Source organism: Copadichromis virginalis, linkage group LG22, assembly GCF_057382275.1.
Source record: "Copadichromis virginalis isolate Kocher_CV1m ecotype Utaka linkage group LG22, C_Virginalis_male_GT1.1, whole genome shotgun sequence".
Lineage (NCBI taxonomy): Eukaryota > Metazoa > Chordata > Actinopteri > Cichliformes > Cichlidae > Copadichromis > Copadichromis virginalis.
Window position 1 is genome coordinate 7,678,205 of NC_140638.1, and position 10,380 is coordinate 7,688,584.

Genomic DNA, 10,380 nt, shown 5'->3' on the forward strand with positions numbered 1-10,380 from the left:
CTGAGGATGTTATCCAAATAACTTATTGATTGTGCTGAGAAACGGTAACGTTCGCACAGGAAATCATCAGGAAATGATAAAATGTCCAAACGCGCTCTGATCACTCTCTCTCGGCGGAGAGCTCTGCGGAGAATTTGGGCTTCACGATCTACTGGCTCTTCAAGGAAGGGACACGCCATGTCTGACACTTCCTACTGTCAGGTTTCCGACAAAGAGGCGGGGACAGTCAGGGTTAGTTGTAGTAAACCTGCTAGGGGGCAGGTTAGCTTCACGGAGTGTGTCATCATAGTGACTCACTCAGGCTTCAGCTGAACTCGCTTTGTGAAACCGAAAACCCAGAGTTTTCGTTAACTCAGGGTATACTTACTCAGATTTTGCTCTAAACTGGCTTCCTGAAATAGGGCCCAGGACTCTGTGCTGGAACAACAAAGAACTATGAAACGTATACACGGAAGCAACATGGACATGACCAGCACAGAGTCCTGTAACCTGCCGTAACATGGAGGGAGTTGAACAGACGACGCGGCGACGAACAAAGGAAGACTGAGGACTTAAATACACACATGAGGTGATCAGGGGAAGTGGAGACACATGAGAACACAGCTGACTAGAAGGAAACATAATGACAATACAGGGGAGAGTAACACTAACTACAATGAACAAAGAACAGCAGACTCTTTCAAAATAAAACAGGAAACACAGAGACATGGAGATAGAACATGAACTTAACCTAACCAGAGACATGAAACATGACAGGTAGACACACGGACCAAGGAGAGATGACAAAAGGGACTAAGAAACCAAGGACTAAACTGCAAACTAGAAAACAACTAGATGCGTTAAACTACACATGTGGATACAAAAATGTGCATTAGAACTTAAACCCTGGGCCTCATGGTCCAGTACCGTGACATTCTTGGACTAATTCTGAAGTCTGTGTATGACGAGTTGTCCACAGAAAGTAAGAACATTAATGTGATGGTAAATCAACAGGACGCTTCAGTCAGAGCTGAGTGGTCATCAAACAACCACCAGTTACTTATAGAAAAAAAACATTAATTATTAATTAATAAATAATTAATTGCTAATTTTAGAACATAATGTGTTTATGTTGAAATAAAACAAATTCCCATGGATATAACCAAAGCGTCATGGTGGTGTAGTGGTGAGCACTGTCACCTCACTTTCCTGGTGTCTCTATGTGGCTTTCGTGTTTTTTCTTTGTGGCTATATGGGACTTGTTCTGCAATTTTGATTAACTGGTATTTCTAAATTGGTCCTAGTTGTAGATGCTAATTAGATACTGAATGGAGGCCTAGATGAATATGTGAAAAAAAGTTGGATTTGGCTTGTAGTGTAAAGGACTTTGAGTGGTTACTGAGACAAGCTTTGTAAATTTCATTCCATTCTAAACAACTTAAAGAAAGTGGAAAATTTAATAATCAAGACAGAGACAAAAAATAATGTTTTTTTAAAAAAGGCATCCAAAGTCCAGTATGGATAATAAGCATAAGGTAGGGCTGTGAGAGCTTTATTAATGTCTCCCTTGTCCGTGGCATAAAGATCATTTGTTACTTTTAATGACTACCTTTAATTAACTACTAATCTTTAAGAGTCTGACTCGATTCTCACATTAGAATATCGATATTTTAGTAATTTAGAGTAAATTTGTAGTTCATTAACAGGAACACAGTGGAAAGAAACTATAACATTCGGATTGTCTACATTCAAAGGAACAACTTTCTCTTCCGCCTTTCATAGTCATGTGCGAAATACGGCTGTATAAATGTCTCGCAGCCCCTTGGTGTGTGCACTCACAACAATGGCTGAGCGTAATTTTAGTCATGTGCAGACTTATTTTACCTCCACAAACAGCTGAGACGTGGTTTGCAATACATGTGGCAAAAAAGTGCTCCAAAGTAACCCTGACTCCCAAATTTGATTTCCCCTAACCCCTCCCTCATCCTAATTCTAATCTTAACCTGGGGGCCATAATACAAAACCCTCATCCTAATATTTACAGTTAATTACAATTGGACATGGACATTATTTACATCATAAAAATTGATTAAAAAAATTTTATTTGATAAAAAATGATGTTTAGAATAAAAAAAACGTGGAATCACGTAAAACATTAAAAACAGTGTTATTTCATGACATCATTTCACAAGAAACAAATACAGTTAAAAAGATTAAATATTAAAAACAGTGTATTGTAAAATGTTTAGAGTTCATATTTAAGGGTAATGGTAAAAAGGATTCACATGCAGAAGGTTAATACACGTTTTACAAAAGGAGAATTGGAAATGGATTGACAAAACATAAAAAACACACACAGTCAGTATAAAGGGAGGTGGAGTCAGCCAGGAGCTCATTCGGATTTGGAGCGTTGAAGAGTGAACATCTCTTACCAGCCACAGAACTGTGCATTACAGCCACATTTTTGTCAGCAGTTTCTTTGTGTGCCAAGCGCCTGAAGAAGAACCTTGAAGGGTCGAATCGTTGCGTGTACGGCACACCATTTTCTTGATCTTAATAATTAATTAAATAAAACTTTTTAAAAAAATTTTCTTTCTTTTTATTTTCTATATTTATTTCTCACCTCATAAAAGCTCATATAAGAGTTATAATTACTTAGATAAAGGCGAACCCAAATCACAAAAACTACAACAATATACAAAACATAAAACACAACACAAACGCAAAAATTAACCAAAGACTGAGGACCCAATGTCAGCAGGCTTTCCGGTAATCGTGACAACCAGCAGGGTGGGTTTCCTTCGGGAATAACAAACCCAACAGGGAACAAAAAAAAAACTACACAAAAAAATTTATAAAACCCCCCCCCAAAAAACAAAAACACGGCTCATCGGAAGAAAATGAGCAGAATAGAACACAGTAGGAAGAACCTTTCCCAAAACTTTTTCCGGGGTCAAACAGGGCAACCCGTTTGGGGGATGGACTCCGCCTCTCCTGTCTCTGTCTGGACAAAGGCTCAGTCATCCATTCCTACCCCTAACCCCACTTTTTCCACTTCTCTAGTTTTTTCCCTGCATATACAACGACCCTACTCTGGTTCCTTCATCCACTCTCTTTCTCATTTCCTCCAGTTTCTGGACCTTCTCTGTGTTTTGTTCCTCCTTCATCTTCTCAATCAGGAAGTCCAAGTGGACAAAAGTGGATGCTGAACCAGCTTTCAGAGCGATCTCCTCCAGTGTGACAAGTCGTTGGTAGCACTCACCAAGTAACTGTGACTTCTTTGCTGCCAGTTGGCTTATTTCCTCTTGAAGGTGTTCCAGAAGGCTCATCTGCTTTTGACTTTCAGACTTATTTTTTTCATACTTCTTTTTCATGTCTTCTGATGTCTGCCAGACTTTCCTTGTTTTCTGCACATATCTCCAATTTTCTTTCACATGATCTGATGCACGACACTTCCTGGTGCAAGAAGTGCAGTAGCCTCCTTTCATGACATCACACTGTCCAGGATACCAGGCCATTCTGCAATCCAAGTGACAGTTCTCCTGACAGTTTGTACAGCAGACAGTACCACTATAAAACACCAAACCCCACCACCCAGATTTTATATATTCTTTCTCTTTGTAAATCTCCAGAACTTCGACAGAGAAATTTTCATTGTTTTGCATCTCTTTTTTATGTTTCTCTAACACTTCTTGTCTCTGTCTGGCTTCGGTTTGCTTGAGTTCAACTTCATTTATTCTCTCTTTCAAGTTTTGTATGCAGGCTTTCAGTCTGTTGCGTTCACGTAACACTTCAGTTGTTACCACCAACTTTTCAGGTGCAGTTTTTTCTAGAAAAGCTGTGAGCTCATCCATTCCTCTCTCTGTTATTCTCCATGCTGTCTTCAAACAAGATTCATTTTTTTCTGTTCTCTCTTTTCTCTGTTGGTTATTAAACAGGAAGTGAACAGGCTCATTATTTCCATTTCTTGGACATTTAATTTTTGCAATTTCGAGAGCTTCGAGAGCATTTTCAGGTGTTACTCCATCTGAGTGTGTGATGAGAGCAACAATGCTTTTCTCCAGATCTTTTCCAAACAAAGACACCACTGAATCAAAGATGTACATCTGTCGGTCACTCAGTCGATTCTCACTTGCCTTCATCACCAGACCCACTGCATGAATTTTGTTAACTCCATCCTCTGATTGAAACAAGTCTAATAGTCTTTCACTGATGCTATCATCCATTTCAGTACCTCTGGTGTCTCCATATCCAGGAGTATCAATGATGGTCAGAGAGTAGGTCAGAGAGTAGGGCAGAGATTTATCTTCAAAACCAAAGATGTCATACACGATCACATCTGATGTCTGACTTTCTGTCTGACTTCTCTTCTCCTCATCTATAATCTGAAACCAGACTCCATCCTCAAACTGTACCCCCATGGTGAAGTTGACTAGAGCGTTGATCAAAGTAGATTTTCCTGCTCCCGTTTCACCCACAAGTAAGATGGTTTTATTTGGCTTGTTTGGGTTTTTTTCCCCAACAGTAATTCTTGTCAGACTCCCAAACCTCTCTTTCTTTGTTCTCAGTTGGTAGACAGCAGGAGGTCCTTTAGATTTCAGATCACTGTTGGAGATGATATCTGAGTACTTGGAAGGAGTAATAAAAAACCTAAAAAGAAAAAGTTAATATTTGCACTGTAATTATTTGGAATTATGTTCCCACAATTGCTTGTTTTTGAGCAATCGATTTTGTTTTAGAAGTTACAAGAATTGTGTTTAATTCTGTGGTGACAGTTTAAAAAAAAAAAAAAAAAGAATACGCAATAGTTTTCTTACTTTTTAAAAAAAATGTGAAAACTTGTGTTACCCACCATGATATGAACCAGCCTAAAGAAGACTCTCCATTGGCAGTACCATCATCTGCATTGGTGACAGGGACCCACGAAATGAAGCGACCCCTGAGCCACATCAAACCCAACAAAGTCACTGGACCGGATAGAGTTTGTGGACGAGTTCTTAGACGCTGCATAGGGCTTCGGTAGGCAGTGTTCAGCAGCCTGGTAATCATTCTTCTGGAATGGCCAGTTGATCCCAGCTGTCTCCAGTCTGCAAAAAATAAGAAAGTTATTGTCACGGCTCGTGGGGCAAACAGTGAGGAATTTAATGAAGGACCCAAAATGCAGGCAGCTTTCAGATGCAAGGGAGTTTTATTGGGGAGGTGAAATAAACAGACACGCAGTGGGCATGAAACAGAACCTGAGGATCCCTAAACTGGAGACAACTAAATACAACAGACTTGAAAGGGAGCTGCAGGGAGACTTGGGGAACCCACACAGGAGGACGCAGGGAAATGCAGACAAACCAGCAATGAGCAGATGATACACACTGGTCGTGTCCAAATTCATGGGCTGCATCCTCCTGAGGCCACATTTGTAGACCGATTACGTCACAGCGACGCGCCGAAGGCTGTCCAAATTCGTAGACTCCTCCGAACACAGCCGACAAATGCGTCCTCCTTTTCCCCGAATTTGAAGGATGGGTCGGGTGTGTCCTTCGTGGCCTACCATATCCCAGAATTCATAGCGCGGCCCAGCCAAACTCCAGTTTCCAACAATGGCGGCCGCTATTAAGTTTTAAAATTACTCATGCAGCCCATGAATTTGGACACGACCACTATAAATACGCAGGCAGTCACAAGAGGGAACGAGGAACAGGTGGCAACACAGCTGGGACTGATTGGGGAAGACGAGACAAGGAAGTGAAACAGAATACACTCACATGAGACACGCACCTTCACAATAAAACCGGAAATGTATGGAGACATGGTACAGACAGTAAACAGAGGGAACACAAAAACCAAACTAAAAAAAACAACTCTGTTACTGACACTGGACCGTGACAGTTATCACCTTCACTGCCCTATTTATTAGCAGTTAAAGTACCTTAACTTTACCTCCAAATAATAATATTAATAATAATCCAAATAATTCTGTTTAAGTAAAACAAGAGAAGGCAAAACTCGGTTTGTGTATGCTTTTGAAGGGAGCACACTTCTTCATAATATAACTTTTTTCTGTAATTGTTGAATAAATCAAAGGTACAAATTAATTAAACATTTATTTGGAATTACTTATAATTGCACCCTAAATTGAACAGAAACACATGGCAGATGATGTAAAGCTATGATGTGTTGCCAACTGTATTATAAAATGTTATCACATCTTATAGTTGACCAGTACTATGTTTAACTTTGTTTTACCCTTAATTAGGTATCGCCAAGCTTGCACCAAATAAATTCTCATTGTGTAGTGGAAACAGATGTCTTGTATCTTCTTAAGTGTCAGCAAACTTTGGTCTGTGGAACTGAAATGTAAGAAAAGCATTTAACCATAAGTAACAGATATGATAAGTGACAAATATGACAAACTTGCATTTTAAAAATAGTAACATAAACACACACTTGCAGTTTGTGATTGTAAGGGTATTCACTGATGTACAGTTATTCAAAATTGCAACACTGTGCAAAAATCTAGAGCCACCTCTCAATCATTTCTATCTTTTTAATTCCCTATATTCCAGACTTTGTCATCATTTTTCAAAGGTGGCCTCAAGTAATGAGGTGGCCTCACATTTTCTGCAGTTATTTTCAAGCAGAACATGGCTGGTTTTTCACTTGCTTTTAACTTTAACCATTTTGACTTTGTTAGCTTCTTTTAAATGTCTGCGTTCAGACTGCAGTGGTGTGACAAAGAACCAAAGTAAGGACTTACTTTAAACATTTAATAAATGATAATAACTTTTTTATATAAAGGGTAAAATCTAATTTCAGTTTTTAAAGTAAATAAAACGTAATTAGTGAAATATTTAATTTGGTGATTTATTTAGACTTGTTCTTAAATAACCCTTTGCTACTAGAGTAGTCCGAGCGCTTTACACAATACACCTCATTCAACCATTGATACGAGTACTTTTTCCTATGCTTCAGTGAATTCTGTCTAACATTTACACCCTGGTGAAATGTAGGGTGGAGAATATGTAACCAACTTTAAGGTATAAAGGTGAATTACAGCGCAATAATTACTTGGGCTCGTAATAAGACCCTGGCCAGAATCAGAAGACACCAAATTCGTATGGAGCCAAAGTATTGAGCAGCAATAATGACCTGGACACAATGTTAACTTTTGAGTAGCCACTCTTGTATTGTTACAAAGTATAACAGGTATTTGTCCAATTTGTACAGATAAAGTATAAAATAAAATAAATAGTGTGCACACTCAACAAAATAAAAGTACTCGTTGGGGCCCTTTAAGAATTTAGAGTTAAGCTGGCGATAGCCAACTTCAAAGGTCCTTGTGAGTGTAACTGGAATGTATGAGTGTGTGGTGTGTATCTTCTTTGGGGTAGATCGTCCTCAAAGTGGTTGGCTCGCCATCTATCACAACCAGAATATCGTCCTGGTCCTTGGACTTTTCTGTCCTCTCCAACAAACCTGACCGTTGCTCTGTTTCACAAAAGCCCAACACACACTGGCGTTGGAATTGCAGCAGCTCTCCGGATGAAAGGTGAGTGGTTAGCCGACGTTGCCTCTCTCCTTCATCCAGCCACTCGACTCCGGACTTCCAGCAGGTAAGTAGGCTGGCTTTCCTTCCTCTCAATCCTGAGTTTTCCTCTCTTTTGTCCGTGGATTTCTCGGTTTGAGTAGCAGATGCCTCCACTCCTCTTGCTGAGATAAGAAAAACCCGGGACACCATGCACCTCCACCTCACTTCCTGGCTGACAGGGTCAATGCGGCCTGGGTAGGCTCTGATTGGTTGCTGAGCTAGGTGCCCTCACGTGGGGTGAACTGAGAGGTGCATTCAATGGTCATAGGAAATACGACGCTTGTTGATGTGGACAGTTAATATAAAGAGAATAAGTATGATATTTTTCCATCTGGGCTACACCCTCCCCTCCTGAACTCATGCACGTCCCTGTGCATGGTAGACAGTTAAATGATGATTATTTGACGGGTCAAGGAAGAGGGCGAAGCAGGCTCTTCACCATCACTGATGACATCGGCCCAAGCTGAAGACAGTCCTTGCAAGAATGATTTTGCTGCAGTGATCAGAGGATTGCCTAGCTCCGTATAGTCAAGCCGTCGTGGCGGACGACGGTTTCTCTCAGATCTCCTTACAGAATCATTTGTATCCATGTTTTCCCTTGTATCCACTGGGACTATCTCCTCCACTCTCTCCTCAGAATTCGCACCTCTGGTGCCAGTCTCCTGAAATGGAAGTTGCCTTTCTTGGACGTCTGGGTCATCAACAGGTGAGTCAGTTTCAGTTAAGGTTATTTCATCCACTTGTTCGGTCGGTGTGACTCCATTGGTAGATAAGTACTCAGTATCATCTGTAGTACTGTTAGGCATATCAGGTATGTTGCCAAAATCAGATTGGCTGTCAAAAACAGGTGGGTTGTCAATATCAGGAACATTTACAGGACTCTCACTCACTGTGTGGACAGGGGAACTCAACCAAACAGGAATGAGCAAATCATCTTCTTCGTCTGAGGAGTTCTCTTCCTCTAGCGCTGGATTTGCACGGGTTCTTGGCCTGCGTGACACTGGCTTCTGTACATGCTCACTGCTTTCCTCCACAGGTAGGTAGCCACATGGTAGCAACAGATCCCGGTGTAGTGTTCTTAGGGGACCATCTTTGTTTTCAGGCTTAACTGTATATACTGGGAGGTTGCCTGCCCTTCTCACCACTACATGCACAGTGTGTTCCCACTTGTCTGAAATCTTATGTTTGCCCCGGATACGGACATTCCTGACCAATACCCGATCTCCAGCTTCCAAGTCTGATGCAGTTACATGTCTGTCAAACCTCATTTTGTTCTTGTGAGCCATCTTTGCAGCCTTGTCCATAGCTAACTTGTAGCTTTCTTTGAGACGTGACTTGAGTTTTTGCACATATTCAGAGTGAGATGAGTGTTGTTCCTCTTGCACTGGCAGGTTGAATGCAAGGTCAACTGGCAACCGAGGTTGGCGTCCGAACATCAGTTCGTACGGGGTGAAACCAGTCACTTCATTCCTGGTGCAGTTATAAGCGTGGACCAGGGGTCTTACATGGTCACGCCAACAGGACTTATCTTGATCACGGAGAGTTCCCAGCATATCAAGCAAGGTACGATTAAATCGTTCCACAGGATTGCCCCTAGGATGGTATGGGGTTGTCCTCACCTTGTGGATACCAGCCACCTGACAGAGCTCCTTGATTGTGCGGGACTCGAAATCTGGACCCTGGTCACTATGCAATTTTTCTGGGATGCCATAGTGTACCATAAAGTTCTCCCACAGACACCTTGCCACTGTGCGGGCCTTTTGATTAGGTGTTGGGATAGCAACTGCAAATTTAGTGAAGTGGTCCGTGATCACCAATATATCTTTGGTTCCACTCCTGTCAGCTTCCAGGGACAAGAAGTCCATGCACAAGAGTTCAAGAGGTCGTGTCGTATTAATGTTGACCAAGGGGGCCGCTCTTTCAGGCCGTGCCTTCCTCCGCACGCACCTGCCACACGTCTTCACTTTCCTTTCCACGTCCAAAGCCATCCTTGGCCAATAAAATCTTGACCTTACAAGGTCCAGTGTACGGTCGACTCCCATGTGACCCATATGGTCATGCAGGCTGGTGAGAACTGTGTTGCGAAGCTCAGCTGGAAGTACAAGCTGGTAGGTTTTCTGGGACCCCTCTTGGCGTCGCCGGTACAAGACATTGTTGCGGAGCTCAAGACGGTTAAGCTCTCGGAGGAGCAGTGGAAGCTCAGGGAACTGTGTGCGCACGGTTGGAGGTGGTGTGTCCCCATATTCGATCTGAGAAATAACATGCTTTATACACTGATCGGCTCTTTGCTCGTCTGCCAGCTCTGCCTCAGTTAGATGGGGAATGGTTGGCAGACCTCCAAACTGTTCCTCTTGCCCATAGCTATCAGGTACAGCACTAGGAGACACAGCAAGCACCTCCACCAAGGCAACACAATCTGCATCTGCCTCTCTTTCATTGTCAGGACTGACGCTGTAGGTGAACTGCCTCTCACAGATTGCTTTCACCACAGACTGATTTACAGCATTGATGTTGTCTGGATCACAAAGGTGATCTTGAGTGAACTGTTGTATGCGTTCAATCTCTTTTTGTGATTTCAGGTCGTCTGCTAGCCCTCCGTGTGGTCTGCGTGATAATCCATCCGCATCTCCATTCTGCTTCCCTGGACGATAGAGGAGTTTGAAAGAGAATGTGGACAGTGCTGCTAGCCACCTATAGCTAGTTGCGTCAAGTTTTGCTGAAGTCAGAATGTAAGTCAGCGGATTACTATCCGTTACAACAGTGAAGTGGTTGCCGTAGAGATAGTCGCTGAACTTTTCTGTAACTGACCACTTGAGCGC

At 42.0% G+C, this 10,380-nt stretch overlaps 1 protein-coding gene across 1 annotated transcript; it reads right to left on the minus strand.

Moving 5' to 3' along the window:
- Nucleotides 1-2,846: 2,846 nt before the first annotated feature.
- On the minus strand, nt 2,847-6,361 carry LOC146682601 (uncharacterized). The gene is made up of 3 exons (XM_085445704.1): nt 6,220-6,361; nt 4,832-5,066; nt 2,847-4,629 (listed from the first exon to the last, which is right to left on the minus strand). The coding sequence occupies exons 1-3, from the start codon at nt 6,341-6,343 to the stop codon at nt 3,039-3,041; spliced, it is 1,950 nt and encodes a 649-aa protein (XP_085301830.1). The 5' UTR covers nt 6,344-6,361; the 3' UTR covers nt 2,847-3,038.
- Nucleotides 6,362-10,380: the final 4,019 nt, after the last annotated feature.